At 37.8% G+C, this 16655-nt stretch overlaps 2 protein-coding genes across 6 annotated transcripts in view; one reads left to right on the top strand and one right to left on the bottom strand.

Moving 5' to 3' along the window:
* Positions 1-7850, top strand: part of scn8ab (sodium channel, voltage gated, type VIII, alpha subunit b) — a 60130-nt gene extending 52280 nt beyond the window's left edge. For all 5 annotated transcript variants that reach the window (XM_058778214.1, XM_058778215.1, XM_058778212.1 and 2 more), the window contains 6 exons: positions 262-546; positions 1210-1263; positions 1360-1497; positions 1721-1825; positions 1941-2211; positions 2340-7850. In XM_058778214.1, coding sequence (XP_058634197.1) covers positions 262-546; positions 1210-1263; positions 1360-1497; positions 1721-1825; positions 1941-2211; positions 2340-3496 — 2010 coding nt within the window. In that variant the 3' untranslated portion in view covers positions 3497-7850. The remainder of the gene's footprint in view (positions 1-261; positions 547-1209; positions 1264-1359; positions 1498-1720; positions 1826-1940; positions 2212-2339) is intronic.
* A 3646-nt stretch (positions 7851-11496) lies between these two features.
* On the bottom strand, positions 11497-16190 carry si:dkey-195m11.8 (fidgetin-like protein 2). The gene is made up of 2 exons (XM_058779602.1): positions 16080-16190; positions 11497-13773 (listed from the first exon to the last, which is right to left on the bottom strand). The coding sequence occupies exon 2, from the start codon at positions 13763-13765 to the stop codon at positions 12929-12931; it is 837 nt and encodes a 278-aa protein (XP_058635585.1). The 5' UTR covers positions 13766-13773; positions 16080-16190; the 3' UTR covers positions 11497-12928.
* Between the last annotated feature and the right edge of the window lie 465 nt (positions 16191-16655).

Raw genomic sequence — 16655 nt, 5'->3', positions numbered from 1 at the left:
TTCTAAAAAGATTAGTTTACCTTTTTGTTCATTGCAAAATGTGTAGAGGCCTTCTAAGGTGGAAAATTGGATTTCTTTAAAAAGAGCTTGAAGATATGCACATTACATGTTTAACATATGAACATCAGAATAGCTGAATTTTAGTCTAACACCTACTTTATCTCTCTGCTTCTTTTTTTCTCTCTCAAACACTCTATTGAAATCCAACCTCCTTTTTTGGCCTCTTCCCTCAATTGTTTTTTTTTTTTTTTTGTCCTGTAGGTTGTCGTGAATGCTTTGGTGGGTGCTATTCCCTCCATTATGAATGTGCTGTTGGTGTGTTTGATCTTCTGGCTGATCTTCAGTATTATGGGTGTCAACCTGTTCGCTGGGAAGTACTATTACTGCTTCAATGAGACATCAGAGCAGTATTTTAAAAATGACGTTGTCAACAACAGGACAGAATGCTTTGCATTCATCTATGCGAACTACTCAGAGGTTCGCTGGAAGAATGTGAAGATCAACTTCGATAATGTGGGTGCAGGTTACCTGGCACTCTTGCAAGTGGTAAGTCATCTCATATCTCATATCTTTTGTATATCAGTTATTTAAATACCCACCATGACCTTGCTCAATGCTCAGTAACACAAATCTTCAAATTTGGACGAACACTTGAACTGTTAACTCTTTCCCTGCCAGCATTTTTGAAAAAAGTTGCCAGCTATTGCCAGTGTTTTTTGATTATTTTCACTAAATTTTCTTGTCCCCCAGAATATTTTGTTGTATTAATCTGTTTTATTCTAGCTTCATTGTTTTTTAAATTAACACTTGAATGTAGGTAAGTTTCATAAAAAGCAAAGACTACATCTGGATTATATTCAGTAAGATGATCAAAGCATAGATGCAGTAGATGGCTTCCATCAGCACCCCCAAAGCTTGCACAGTATCACATTATTTTTCATATGCATCTGCATAATTTTTTTTATATGCATCTGCTTACATATAAGATCTGCGTCTTTCTCACCTGTGTTTTTGACCATGAGATTCTGGTCTCATTCAGAAAGATGTGTAACTGAGCGTATAACAATGAAAACATGGAAAACTGCAAAATCTTGTCTTTGGCAGGGAAGCGTTTTCTCATAAAAGACGAGATAACTTGTCAATGGCGGGGAAAGAGTTTGTGTTACTGTGCATAGATTTGAGTTTGGTTTCTTTCTCCATATGTCCTAGGCCACATTCAAAGGCTGGATGGACATCATGTATGCTGCTGTGGATTCCAGAAAGGTGCGGATGTTTTTATCGTGTTTTTTTTTTTTTAGTTTTTATAGACACTGTTGGGTCTTTATTCAAGTGAGTCACTTTTATTAATGCTGCTTGCAGGTTGAGGACCAGCCCATCTATGAGGACAACATCTACATGTATATATATTTTGTCATCTTCATAATCTTTGGGTCCTTCTTCACTCTGAATCTCTTCATTGGTGTCATTATTGACAACTTTAACCAACAGAAGAAAAAGATAAGTGTTCTCTCTCTTTTTCACATCTAGAGTGCTGTCTTCACCTAAGTTTCTTCTCTGTGCTTTGCACTTTCACAACTTCTCTCTGCATTTTTGTTATCTCTTATTCTGTCTGTATTTTCGTAAGGCATGCTTAGTGCTTAATGGCAAAATCTCCTTAATTTGAGCACATGTGGTCGAGCAAGATTGTCAGGTTGTAACCAGTCTACTTTTGTCCCTATACTTTGGAGGTCAGGATATCTTCATGACTGAAGAACAGAAAAAGTACTACAATGCTATGAAGAAACTGGGCTCAAAGAAACCCCAGAAACCCATCCCTAGACCACTGGTAAGCAGATAGATTTGGGTTGCTACACATATCTGGCCATTAATAATTGGTGCAGTGATAGACCAATAACGAACCAATATCTTCTGTATTCCTTTTTCTTTTCCTTTTCTTACAGAACCAAATCCAGGGGATGGTATTTGACTTTGTCACTCAGCAGGCCTTTGACATTTCCATCATGATACTCATCTGTCTTAACATGGTAACCATGATGGTGGAAACAGATGATCAGTCAGAAGAGACAGAGAACATCTTGTACTGGATAAACTTCATATTCATTGTGGCTTTCACTGGCGAGTTCGTCCTGAAACTCTTTGCTCTGCGACACTACTATTTCACCAATGGTTGGAACATCTTTGACTGCGTTGTTGTCATTCTGTCCATTGTGGGTGAGTGTTGTGTTCAAATGTGATTTCATCAATGCTTGGCTGGTTATTTTTCAATTTTTCTTGACATGTCCTTTCACATTTTATACGCTTTGGACAGTTTTGTAATTCGTCTTTAATTTGGTTTTCAGGTATGTTCCTGGCAGACCTCATTGAGAAGTACTTTGTGTCACCAACTTTGTTCAGGGTCATCCGTCTGGCTCGAATTGGCCGTATTCTGCGTCTAATCAAAGGAGCCAAGGGCATCAGGACATTACTGTTCGCTTTGATGATGTCACTTCCTGCGCTGTTCAACATCGGCCTGTTGCTTTTCCTAGTCATGTTCATCTTCTCCATCTTTGGCATGTCTAATTTTGCCTATGTGAAACGAGAAGTAGGAATTGATGACATGTACAACTTTGAAACTTTTGGCAACAGCATGATCTGTCTTTTCATGATCACCACATCAGCTGGGTGGGATGGCCTCTTGGCTCCAATCTTGAACTATCCGCCTGACTGCAACCCCGAGAAGGAGAACCCAGGAACCACAGTCAAGGGCAACTGTGGCAATCCCTCAGTGGGAATCTTCTTCTTTGTAATGTACATTATTGTGTCCTTCCTGATTGTGGTGAACATGTACATCGCTATCATCTTGGAGAACTTCAGTGTTGCCACCGAAGAGAGTGCTGATCCACTGTGCGAAGACGACTTTGAGTCCTTCTATGAAATCTGGGAGAAGTTTGACCCAGATGCTTCACAGTTCATCACCTTTGCCAAGCTGCCAGACTTTGCAGATACATTAGAACATCCTCTCCGTGTGCCAAAGCCAAACATCATCGAGCTGATCGCCATGGACATGCCCATGGTGAGTGGCGACCGCATTCACTGCTTGGATATTCTGTTCGCCTTTACCAAGCGTGTGCTGGGTGACAGCGGCGACCTGGACATGATGCGACAGCAAATGGAGGAGCGCTTTGTGGCGGCGAATCCCTCCAAGGTGTCATACGAGCCCATCACTACCACGCTGCGGCGTAAGCAGGAGGAGGTGTCAGCCGTCATCATCCAGAGGGCGTACCGAGGCTACCTGGCACGCAGAGGCTTCATCTGCAAACGCAGGCCTGCCAACAACAAACTGGAGAACGGAGGGACCAATCAGGAGAAGAAAGAGGGCACACCTTCCACTGCATCCCTGCCATCCTATGACAGTGTAACCAAGCCCGAGAAGGAGAAACAGGATGACAACAATGAAGGCAAGGGCCGCAAGGAGAAGGGCCGAAACCAAAAAGACGTCAGGGAATCCAAGTGTTAAGACTGCTGCGGAAACACTCGTGGACAGCGATAATGATCATGACGATATTATAACAAAAACTGTCATTTCAAGCGAATGGAAACCCTGAATCAAACTATACAGATGTACAGATTACTTTCATTTAAGAGGAAAAAACAAAGCCGAAGTAACACGACAAAAAATTGTTTACAAACATCACTGGCGTATCGAGGCGAAGAAAAGTGTTGGGGTTCCTCAAAGCTTGAAGACACTTACAAGTTAAACCAAACATAATCAGCTTCCTGTGTGACACTGTTGCATCAAGACTCAAATTAAACAGAATCAAATACGAATTTAAAAGACCGGTACTTGATCAAGTGTATTTTAGAGGGCTATATTGCGCTTCAGTATGGAACTCTTCACCGAGCAGGAATGTGATAATCCAAGGGAGAACTAGGATTGAATCCCATGCTTCTGAACTGCGTCGGCGAACTTTCCATGCAGAAAAAAACACTGCTATTCATAAATGGATCAGCTTCCCGAAGCGGATGGCGAAGGAGTCTGCACCGTTTCATTTCACATATGTGTAAGAACTCAATGTTACTGTGAGAGTGAGCAGGATAGACATGAGTGTGAAACAAAACCAAGAGTCTGGCTGATTCCAACGGTCTCTTTGCGTTTGTTAGCATCGAATATATTTTACATGGTCTTTACATTATTTGAGTGGCAAAAAAAGGAGAAAACAGGAGGAAAAATACGAATTTAACATTTAACATTTTGCCCATGTCACCCTCAGTAACTGTGTCATGATAACTTTGTTATACTTGCATCAAAAGGCTTTTTCTACATGGGCTTTCACACCGATAGGACCGGGGGCAATAACCAGGGGCCCCCAATACACATCTCCAAATGAATAATAAATTATTGTGCTTGTTCAATGCATAGAAATGACTTGCATGATGGCATGTTTTGATCAGAAATTTTGCATGAGTAATCATAGTCCACAAAACACTAATACCGACCACCACAGTGGCTTGACGATGTTTTAGGCTGTCCACTGGCTAAATTTATGTCCAGAAATCGAATTTAATTTGAAAACCCAATTTGGCTCCTCTACTTAACATTATGAAATTGATTATCAAACATTAGGACAGAATTTGGAATTGGCTTCAGATGGTGCAAAATGCCTGTGACTAGTCAGTGGCTTACGTACATTGAAACAAATACTAGCATTGTGGCACATTATCGGAGAGGAAGGATACAAGGGACATCCCATTTTTTTGCTGCTCAGGAGATAATGAATGGGAAAACTAAATGTGTCGGAATGTGTGTGTATGGAGACGGGAGGAAAATGATACAAAATAACACTGTAATTCCTAAAGCTTCTTATTTTATTTGTATGCAGCAATATCGCTTACCTCACCTACAGCACTGTCCGCGTTGCGGGTTATATGGTAGGTGGGTCCAGGGAGGGGCAAGAGGGTGGGGGGGCAAAGGTTTGGGCATTATTAGGGGTGTAGCAAGTTGGTTGGCATTTTTAATCCTCATCAGGGGTTAGATGAGATGAGCTATAACCGTTTCTGAGAAAGTGGCAGTTTTTTTTATTTTAGAAAAATAGAATTATGATATTTTTTGATTTGATTTTTACATGCTATATTTCTTTAAAGAATTTTGCAGTGTGTCTACGTCTAGTCTCGTCACGGTTTGTCCCTCGAGGATCAGCCGGACATTCTATCTGTGTATGAAGCCATCACATCTTCAGCAATGGTTTGATTGTAGCCAGGACAAAAGGACAGGACTTGAGAGAGACAGCTGGATGGTTGGGAAGTCACAGCTGTTTAAGGAGAAGCCAAAGATGTTTGTCTGATAATCTGGCGTGTGCAATTTGTGTCTGGAAGTTTCTGGAATGTCTCAGGGGTGGAGTGATCCTCTCCTGCTTAACACTTTCAGACAGACTGATGCTTGTTGACTTTCCCCATTATTCTCAGGATACAACACAGTGTATCATGTGACTCTGATGTCATCATCAAGGGCCTTCACTAGGTCCAGAGAATGTTTGTAACATGGGGTGGAGCTAAAGCAGGAGTGCTCCCACCACATTGAACTCTCAAGTAGAGAGAAGAGTCGGGCTACTGACACAGAGCCGAGCTTCAGAGATTTCAGACAGCAGGAAAAGTGTTGTTGTGGAGGTGATGATGAAATGAGATCCAGACTGAGAATGTTGCTAATTCTCACCACTGTTCTACGGAGGGCCTTGGTTTTTAAATGTGCAGTTATTCGACCCCTGGTCAGCCTTGTTTCTCTTCAGTACACCACCACACTAATGCCAAATAACCATTCGGCACTGGTCCCACAGCAGCTTACTGTGAGCCGGGCAACTCCACACATCAGAGCGACTACATTTTTTAGTTTATTTTAGTGATGTCGGCGGTTTTCCCTTACCCTTCATCTGGTGTCGATGGTCCAGTTGCTGCATGCGAGGGTGTTGACCTGAACCAAAACAAAACAAAACAAAACAAAAAAAACTCTGCTCAGCAAAGCTCAACCATTCTCATTTATGCAGCCACGCAGGCTCGTCTGTATAAACGACAACAAAAAAAGAACCAATAACAGATCATTCATTCATTTTAAAAAACAAAATGAATGAAAAATCCATTTAAAAATATATTGTACAGTATAGGCTATGTTGTAAGCAGCACAAAATGCTGAAAAGTTAAGAATGAACTTTTTAAGAGACTATAAATAATGTAATATATAATTTTATTTTAACGGCATGCATAGTTTTTTGTAAATACAGAAATACTTAAAAAAAAAAAAAAAAAAACTACTGCTATTAATCTAATACTGAAAAATAATTATAACCTTAATAGAATGGCTTCACTCATTGCCCTGGTCTCACTAGGTAGACTGTGACATATTTGTTAGAAGGTGTAGATTTTTTTGACACACTTTTCACATTAAAGAGGGGAATCCAATATGTTACATGCAAAAAGTATATATAAATCTATACATAAATCAAGGCATATATGTAGAGCTATACAACATATGTATCTATGTTTACATGTATATGTACATATGTGTATATATATGCACACATATACATATGTATGTATGATATGAGAGAGCACTGTCCTCCTCTGTGTTGACCTCTGCTTGGAGTGGAGGTGAAGCACTACTGGCTGTCATTTGCTCACGTTCTTCTTTCTTTCGTGCAATACGTTCGGTGAACGACCAAAACTCTGACCTGGCCCACACAGTGTGCGCTTGTGTGCGTGTTTGAGACGTCTGGGTTTGAGCGAGTGTTGTCTGTGTGCGTGCACGGGTCTAGCTTTCAATGCACGGTGATGTACTGGCTGCTCGCTATGGCTTATGTCGCCCGTTTTTGGGAGGGGAATGCACTACCAGCAATTCATTTACACCCTGTGTGAATACGTCCTACCATCTCCAACTCACATACTACGTACATATGCACTGGACACCACATGTTCTTCCCCCATAAACCCTGTTTTCATCTTCCGGCCTAATCGCCAAATGCCATGATCTTTCAGTCCGAGTCTGAGAGAGCGAGTGTGTGTGCGCGTGTGGGGGAGGGGGAGGGGACGAAGCGTGCGTGACGGTTTGGTCACTTTAAATGTGTGTGATGCAGCTTGACTTATAAGCTTAGCTTGTTCTTCATCTCTTAGATACACAGCAATGCAATTTGCAGTCTTAGGTTTGGTTAGGCTTTATATTATGCTTTTCTTGTCTTTGTATGTTTGTTTAAGGTGCCTTTTGCTGCCAATTTTGTTTGTCAAAAATGTAGATGATGTTGCATAAAATTCTCCTAAACAAGTGGAGCTTGTTTCAAATGAGCACTGGGAGAAAGAACTGAACTAAAGAATGTCTGTGACATCTATTAAAAAGCAAAAAAATAAACCAAAAAAAAAAAAGACAAAATACAAAAAAAAAAATTTACAAAAAGCGGAAAAAAAGAAAATAAAAAAAGAAAACTTAACTGGCATCAGCCTGACTTCATCATCAGAGATTGTCAAATAGCATGGGGCGGGAAATAGAGTGTGTTGGTCACTCAGTGAATCTCTTAAAGGTTGAGTCTGTAGAAAGAGAAACAGTTTGCCTTCTGTGCTCAGCTTATGTTCATTTTCAGCCACTTCGTTTATTTTTCTATAAATACTGATTTCTGTCTATTCTTTTGTAGCATGACTGAGATGCTATTTCCTTCATTTGCTGACAATAATTCAAGTGGTTTTTGGTTCATAATGTTGTTCTTATCTCTTGCCACTGATGTTGGAAAGGAAAGGGTGTGTTGCACAACCACTTGACTTAGTGAGAATCAGTGAAAGATTGTCTTCATTTGAGCACGAAACCTTTTCCAAACAATAAAGCAGCCTTCCAGTTATGCTTGAGTGTTTGTGTTTTTTATTTCTTCTGTTAAAAACATTGAACAATGTACGAGTGTTTGTTTTTTCTTTCTTCTTTTAACCCTCTATGGTATGCATTATGTTCTAACCATGAAATATTTTTTTCAAATTAGTTTGTATTACATGAAATAGCTTCAATCATACAAATCAAAAAGAGGGGGGTGGGGGGGGGGAGTTGGCTACTTAGGGAAATGTTGCCATATGGCAACGCTGTACCACAGTGGAAAATGGTCAAAAAAGTTGCTTTTCTCTAAAAAATTTTATTTAAATGCACATTTCATTTACAGATTGTTGATACTTGGAACTCATACAAATCAAAAATAAGTAGATCCCTATCATTTAACCTTCACTGAAGGCTAACTCATCCTGATTCTTATTACATGGAAGAGCTAACTCTGCACTCTTCCTATTGGCCTTTCTGTAAAATGTTTTATTCATTAAAAACAAATATATATATATATAATATATATATATATATATATATATTATATATATAAAATTTTGTTTCTTATACATAAATACAACTATACTACAATAAACACATCAAATAAATAAATAACTGCATTCATATTACTGATGCTACTATCTATAAAAATCCCAATGGGAAATTACATTACAGCAATTCCACTGTGGTACAGCGTTGCCATTTGGAAACATTGATATTTTCCCAATTTACAGTAAAACTATGTTAGATAAAGTTAAATTGTGAGTAGAAATATCTCATTTACTTAACAAAGATAGAAATGAGGTTAACAAAGCAATTTCTGGAGCACTTCAGCAGGTGTCTTCAGTGTGAGGGTGACAGTGGGAAAAAGAGTTTTGGACGGACATTTAAATGTCATGTGTGACTTAAAAACAGCACATCATTGCTACCTTGAGGCCTGCCCTTTTAATTCCCATAGTGCAATATATATATATATATATATATATATATATATATATATATATATATATATATATATTTTTTTTTTTTTTAATCTATTTTTATTATTTTTTTTTTTTCAAAATAGCTAGGCAATGAGTAGAAATTAATTGTTGCCATATATGGCAGCTCCGTACCACAGAGTCTTAAAAATGTTGAACAATGTACAATTTGGTGGAAGAGGGTTCACTAACATTTTACACAAATAGTTACCCTTCTAAACTATGGGTTATGCTGTTTTTTAGGCTTTTTAGTATTTAGGCAATTTATGTATTCATGTTTGTCATTTTCGTAGGCCTACTGTACAATCTTAAACTAGTTAACGTTTTTATTTGCATGATATTTGTGGTGTCGACAACATTGACTGAACTGCCACAGTTTGAACACAGACGAACCTGTTTAAAAAACGGCTTGTCTAGCTCTTGCGCATCAGTTTGGCTTTATGTTCCTCACTCGAAAACAGACATTTTAACGGTAAGTCTCTTTCCTTTTCACTCCAGTTAACGCGTTGTCCGTCATTTTACCTCAAAGGTTCAGGTATTGGGTTAAACGCAGAGTTAATATTTGAAAACTCCACGTGCCTAAGATAAGGATGTGGAAAATGATCTTCAAGAAATTTTACACTAATACCCACATTATAATGTACCACCTGGATCCAGATGAAGTCTGTTGAGGCACACACATCCTCTGTTTGGGAATCACTGTTCTGTGGTGTTGGTGGGTTCATGCAACATTGACTTTGTAAGGAGTGCTGACAAACACTTCCTAAGGTTTCTGTTTTAGGTGTCATTAAGGGGTTGAGTATGTTCCCTTGCTGTGTTCTTATCATGATAAATTGAAGGCTGTGTTGGCTGTTGAACAGCATTCCTCCACTCCACCCCTTGTGAGCCAAACAAAGAATTGCTAAAAACAAAAGTCCAAATGTGCTTACATCCAATTGGTTAAAGAGCGATAGAAAGAGTTATAGCCTGACTAAAAGAACAGGTATCACATTTTGTGGTACTGTGAAGTGAAATGTCTTTAATTAGACTGAATTACTAAAGTTTACCAAACCACTAGGGTCTACTCTTGTTTTTAATCACTTTATTAAGTTTCTGGTGCTCTTCAAAAGATCAACATTTGTTTTAATGATGTTTGAGCCTTATTGAAAGGGTTGGGAAACATTTGGTGATACACGGTCACTTTAAATGTTTATCTTCTTTTGTATTCCACAGAACAAAAAATGCATTGAAAAGACAAGACTGTGAGTAAATGATAACATTATTTTCTTTTACATGTGCTGGAAGAGCAACTGTGGGTGAATATTAGCTTCAGGAGACAATAGCCTGAATACACACAAATAAACAATAACGTACAAAACTTGTATATAATAATTAATGTGTCATTCTCTATTTGTTATATACAGATCCACCTTCACATATGTCCCATTTATCACTATTTGTGTAGTATGGTAGATTATTTTTCGTCATGTTATATGAAATAGAGTATATGAAGTGCCAGGAAAGATTTAGATGTTTTCAGAAAAGAATTTTAGATGGAAATATTTTGTCACTTGTCAATATGGATTGATCTAAATCAGAATTTGTGTGAGAGACAAAAATAAAACATGGGTCACTTCAATGTGTTGACCAAGAACCAATCACAAAAATAGTCTTAGGCTGCACAAAGATGTTGATCCCTAAGATGAAAGACCCAATTCATCAGTCTAAGATTAAATGGCTCACACTGTGGCCAAGACAGTATTGAAACTTCTGAAAAACAAAGCGCTGAGGGCTGTGTGTGCTGGGAGGTGGGGGTGGACGGAGAGAATAGAGCATCTGTCACACTCTGCTGCACATTGACTGCAGGGAGCTGTTTTGGGTGGGGGTCACAATAAGGAAGAAGTGGAGTCAAAAGTCAGCATCTGTGTTTAGTGTTTAGTTTAAGAGTGGCAAGGACATCCAAAATGAGTAGAATGTGAAAATTATTAAAAATAATTAGGGTGAGAATTGTTTAAGGGTGTATAAAAATATTTGGTTAAAGGGTTTGCCACTAGAGGGCAACACACAAATAATAATATTGTATTATAACTGACAATATTATAACTGTGTATAAAATTGTACTTCAATTAAGGATTGGTATTAAAAATATAAATATAAATATAAATATAAAAAGAACACAAAATCACCTTGACCTTTTCCTTGAAAGATCAAGTGATTAAAGAGCTTATACAGAGATACATCTGCACAGCCATAAGGTTGTGATTTCTGTTGGGAGTTAAAGACCATGATATGTGAATGTCATCCTGGACAGGGTACAAGGTGACCTGATGGCACCAGCTGTGCATCTGGCCCTTATGGAAGTACAGTGCTAAAGCATAGTCAAGCATAAATAATGTTTACTGTAAAGTCTGTAAAAGCCGTAAGCAGATTGTGGAATAATGAAACCAGTGTGTATTTGAATAAGACTGCAAACATTACTATTTTACTATTTTAAATATATATATATATATATATATATATATATATATATATATAAATATGTTCATTTTAAAATAAATTATTATATTTAGCAAAGATGCATTGTTAATTTTAAAAAAAAAGGGAAAAAAAGGCTTTTACAATGTTTAAAAAATTTCATTTTCAAACAAATGCTGTTCTTTTGAAATTTCTGTTCATTAAAGAATTCTGAAAATTCTGTCATGGTTTCCACAAAAAGAATAATGGCTGTTGAAAATTCAGCTTTGCCATCACAGGAATAAATTACATTTTAAAATACATTAATATAAAGACCAGTTATTTTAAACTATAGTAATATAATTGACAAACAACTTTACAGTCCTATCATAGGCAATGTCTCAGTTTTTATGCCAAATACACACACACAAAGACAGCAAATTGTGTATTGGTACAATAATTTTTATTTTGTGTATTTATTCCTTGAGGTAGACATTTTGACATGTAATAAACAATTGCGTACTCAGCACTGAACAGTGAGGTAGATCATACTGTACATGTATTAAGTCATATGACTTTGTCCAGTATATTGCATTTGTAAGCGTAATAGTAACATAAAATTTAAATTTAAATATTAACTAGACTGTCATTTTCATTTCGGTTTGTACATTTCAGTGTATGTCCCACTTGCCTCACCATAACAAAAGCTCTCTATTCTTTCACAAGCCTCATTTAAAACAGAGAAGGGTCAGAGGGTCAGAGGAAAACACATCCAGTGATCAACTCAGGGGGCTGGGACAGCTCTGTGGGTTTCCATAGTAAACGTCACAATAGTTGAATAGTGGAAAAGACTGCGAAGAGCCTTTTAGCCTTTTTGCAGTAGCCCTGTGGAAGCCAGATATATTATGTGTCTTGTAAAAATATGTTTTGCATTTTTATCATTGAAATACTGTAGGGTTACAAATACATTTTTTATTATTTTAATGAAAGACATGGCAAAGAAACTACACTAACTAGACAATAAAAGACAAAAACATCTGTTAAACTCGAAAACTGTATAAGATAAACATTAAGTATGGCTTCATTCGCAATTCCTGAGGGAAAACAGCATTACATTCAAGGTTTATAGAGGAACCTTACCTTATATTCCTAAAATAAGACCGTTTCTTATCTGATTTCAGTGTTGAAGAACATCCATGACCTTACCACTGACACATGTTCGCTAACAAAATGTATGAAAACCTTACATTACACATGACTTATGAAACTCATATGTGTGCTCTGACTTGCAATACAGTCTTCATTTTTGTGTATTAAAAAAATCTTTCTCTTTTCTTTTCGATTCCTCTCTTTCAGTCTTTCTTTGGCTTGGATTTCATTGATTGAAGCAGTGGATTAGTACTTGCCACCATAATGTGCTTCACTGCACAACATAATTATAGAGAGAGAGAGAGAGTAAAAGAGGAAAGGAAGAGAATAAAAAAAGAAAAAGTGATTTCAGGGATACAAAAGAGTGTCTGTGCTACAGGTCTCATTAAAGCTGCAGTCAGAATTAATGCTGACGTGCATAAGAGAGACATCTATCTTCTCAGTCCGTAAACGGTTTTACACCATAATAATACTTGCCCTGATGTTTGTTAGGTTCAAGTATTGCTATAAACGTGTATAAAAAAGGATCGTTTGACTACATCAAGTAGACTCAGGGATACGTGTACTGTCCCGGGCCTCCATAAGACCGTGTCTCCAGAGGCCGAAGATTACTGGTCTTACCCACAGAATCTGCCTCAAGATCAGACTGAGTGGAAAGTCTATCGGGCCTGTAGCTCTGGAGGTCCGTCCCACAGCTTTCGTTGACATTCCCACCACTGTCGCTGTTCTGCCGTTCGGTCTTGTCCCTGATTGTGTATGGTGACACTCTGGCAGTTTTGGACTGGTCGAAGCCAAACTTCCTGTTGCGTGGGAGTTCGGCAGCAGCGTGGCTGCTGTGAAGAGGTGTCGGGGTGTGTAGACCTGAGGGCAGCAGAGAAGGGGTGCTGTGAGGGTAACTAGCACTCAGACCGCATTGCTGGGGATAAGCGTAGCCTGGTGCAGGTGGCAGGTATGCAGACGGCAAGGCAAACGCTGGCGATGTAAGATAGGATGGTTTAGGCAGCAGGTGTTGGCTGCTGTAGGATGATGGGTAATCCTGAGATGTGGGACCGCCACCGTACTGCTGTTCTGAAAGATCACTTGCGCTCCCCTTCAATGGGTCTAAACCAGGAGGCCCGTCTGTGCTGTACCCCCCAGGCCATGGCTCCTGGTGCTGCTCACTTCTTAGGAAACTCCCATGTTCTGGTAAAGCCGAGTTGAAGGAATACCTCTCGGCATAGCGTTTTAGCAAGCTAGAGGCACTGAGGGCACTGATGTCGTCGGTGTAGCCTGAGAACGCAGGGCGACTGGGCTGTGGAAAGGGGAGGGGCTTAGGGTGAACTGGAGGTGATGTGGTGGAGGAGACATCATAGTGTTGCTCCGCCCACTCAGATGACCACTGCATCATTGCCACACCTGGAAAACCAAAATAACAAAATAATGTATGATAAAAAGAATATTTGATGTGATCTGTGTTAAAGGGATACTTCACACAAAAATTGAATCCCGGGAATTCTACATGATGTTACTATTAATTTGTATTAGTTGAGAAATAGCTAGAGCAGGTATTTAAATGGATAGTTCATCCAAAAATGAAAATTTAGAAAATTCTACATGATGTTACTTTTTTTTATTCCTTGCTGAGAAATAATGCAAAACAAAGGAAATATTAAAAGCAATCACCAAGATAGAGAAAGGAGGTATTTAAATGGGCACTTTACCCAAAAATAAAAATTCAGAAAAATTCTGCATGATTTTACTATTTTATTCTTCATTGAAAAATAATGCAAAAATTAGGTATTTAAAGGGAAAGTTTACTCAAAAAATGAAAATTCTGAAAATTCTGCATGATGTTACTACTATATTATTTTTAATTTATTGTTGAGATACAGAGGAGTTATTTAAAGGGACACCCAAAAATGACAAAATTTGCATCATGTTACTATTACTTTTTATTCATTGCTGAAAAATAATGCACAAGATAGTTGGAGGAGGTATTTAAAGGGATAGTTCATCCAAAAACTAAAAATTTGAAAATTCGGCATTTTACTATTATTATTTATTCCTTGTTGAAGAACAATGCAGTCATTATTTTACTATTACTTTTTAGTTAACATTGAGAAATAATGCACAATATAGCTATTTACAAGGACAATTTACTCAATAAATGACAGAATTTTTATTTCTGAATAAACCAACCATTTAAACACCTGCTTTAGCTATCTTGTGCATTGTTTCTCCACCATGAATAGAAAATAATAGCAACATCATGTGATTTAGAGGTGTTGGAGGCGAAACCCCTTCAACTTCACAACTGGACTGCAACAAGAATTCACCATATGGAAGCGCTTAGTAATCTGGACAAGATGTGATCTATTCTTCGCATCTTAATCTGTGCTAATGGAATCTCAGTAACGTTGCACTCATCATCCTCACACATTTTAACAAGTATAGTACAAATTAAATGAGCGATTGAATGCTGTATTTACAACCAATTATATTTATATGTTTGTGTGTACGTCTGTTTCTTTTTTCATGTGCCTTCTGAACAGATTAGAACAAAGTTATGAGAGGGTAGGAGACTGACAGCACACTAAGAGTTTAAGAGCATTTTAAACAAATATAAATGAACATTATTCGCCAAGGTTCTAGAGAGTAGAGATTCCTTGCTAATCCCAACAAATCCTTGCTATACACAAACACTCTTGTTCATTTAAAAATATCTAATGCAGAAAACCAGTCAAATGCCTGTTTCTATATATGAATCTGCTTTATCTTTGTATTTATATCTTTATGGTGCTTCCCTCCAATTCACACACTTCCTAAAACTTCCACTGAAGAGACAGGATCCCGTCCATGAATATGGCTGCACCCGGAATGCTAAGAATTCAGCCTGGGATCTATTTACAAAGCACATCCTCTACACACACACACACACACGCTTCAGGTTGGACATCATAAGAAGACTTTTTTTTTTAATGCATGGCCAAAGATCTGCCATGCTAAATCAATTAGTCATAATATTGCAAAATGCTTTGAACTACAAATGATCTTTGCTTAGATGCTGGCCACCATGTAGCTCAAAATTTATATATAAACACAAATGTAAAAAAAATGTATCAGTATATTATTCAGGACTTATTCTCCCTATGATTGTGAAAAGGCTCATGAGATGAGACCAAAAAAAAAAAAAAACAGCTGGTAAAGTCATTACTCTCTCTGGCTACTGATGAACACACACTTTCTAGCAGAATCATATTCAACATTTACACACATCTTATAATAATGCATGTTTTACATGCATTAACTCACCATGCTGTTTTAACCGAAATTCTATATCAGCGTGTTATTTTTATGAGTTGATTGTATATGCTATCGTGTGCAAAAATCTTTCCACCATAGCTCATAAACCTAAAAGAAAGATAAATTATTACTCCACCTTGCAGTTTCTTCAAATAAACATTTCACCGTCTTAAAATTTCACATACCAACACAACCACATAAACCAATAGGAACAAACAGTAAATGTGACATTATGATATATTAACACAAACTACATGTGCAACCAAAAGGATTTTTCTCCTCTCATTCTCTTTAACATGCAAACTTTAGCATCACATGCAAAATCTATTAACATGAGAGGCAGAGATGAAGACAGAGTGATTTTAAAATACAAACTGACAAATACTGTCATGGAATTTCACATGCATTAAGAAACATACCAGTCCCTCTCCTTCAGTCTTCATTGCATTGTAGCAGTTATAAGTAAATTCCAAGCTTTACGCTGCCATGCCTCTCACACTCTTTTTTTTGTCTCTTGCCTCTTCTTTTTTTTCTTCTATCCAACTCTGCACTACCTCCCTCTGTCCCTGTGACAACAGCCCACATGCACAGCCCCTCCCCCCACCCAAATCCTCCCCTCCCCCTCCCCTCCCTTTTTGTTGAAAGTATTTATGCAGAGAGAGAGAGAAAAAAAGAGAGAGAGCTTGAGGATATTTTACTGTTAAATAACAGGGTTTGGTAACTGTTTCATGCACACAAATGGCATTTGTATCAGTCTAATGCAATGACATATTTTATTATTATTATTATTTATTTAAATATCTCTGTTTCTGTGTTTCATTTGGGGGCAGTGTTTGTGGAGAATAAAAATGATCTGGATATCAAAATATAACTTCTATCAAGTAAACAGCTGAGGGTGCTGTTGGCTGTAATACTGCTGCTGGAGTGTTGAAGATCCCTGGAATGCGAAGAGGAATTCTTCCACATAAATGAGCACTGGAGAAGCTTTCCTTCCC

The sequence above is a fragment of the Onychostoma macrolepis genome, chromosome 06 (genome assembly GCF_012432095.1).
Source record: "Onychostoma macrolepis isolate SWU-2019 chromosome 06, ASM1243209v1, whole genome shotgun sequence".
Taxonomy (NCBI): domain Eukaryota; kingdom Metazoa; phylum Chordata; class Actinopteri; order Cypriniformes; family Cyprinidae; genus Onychostoma; species Onychostoma macrolepis.
This window is presented reverse-complemented; position numbering and strand designations above follow the sequence as displayed.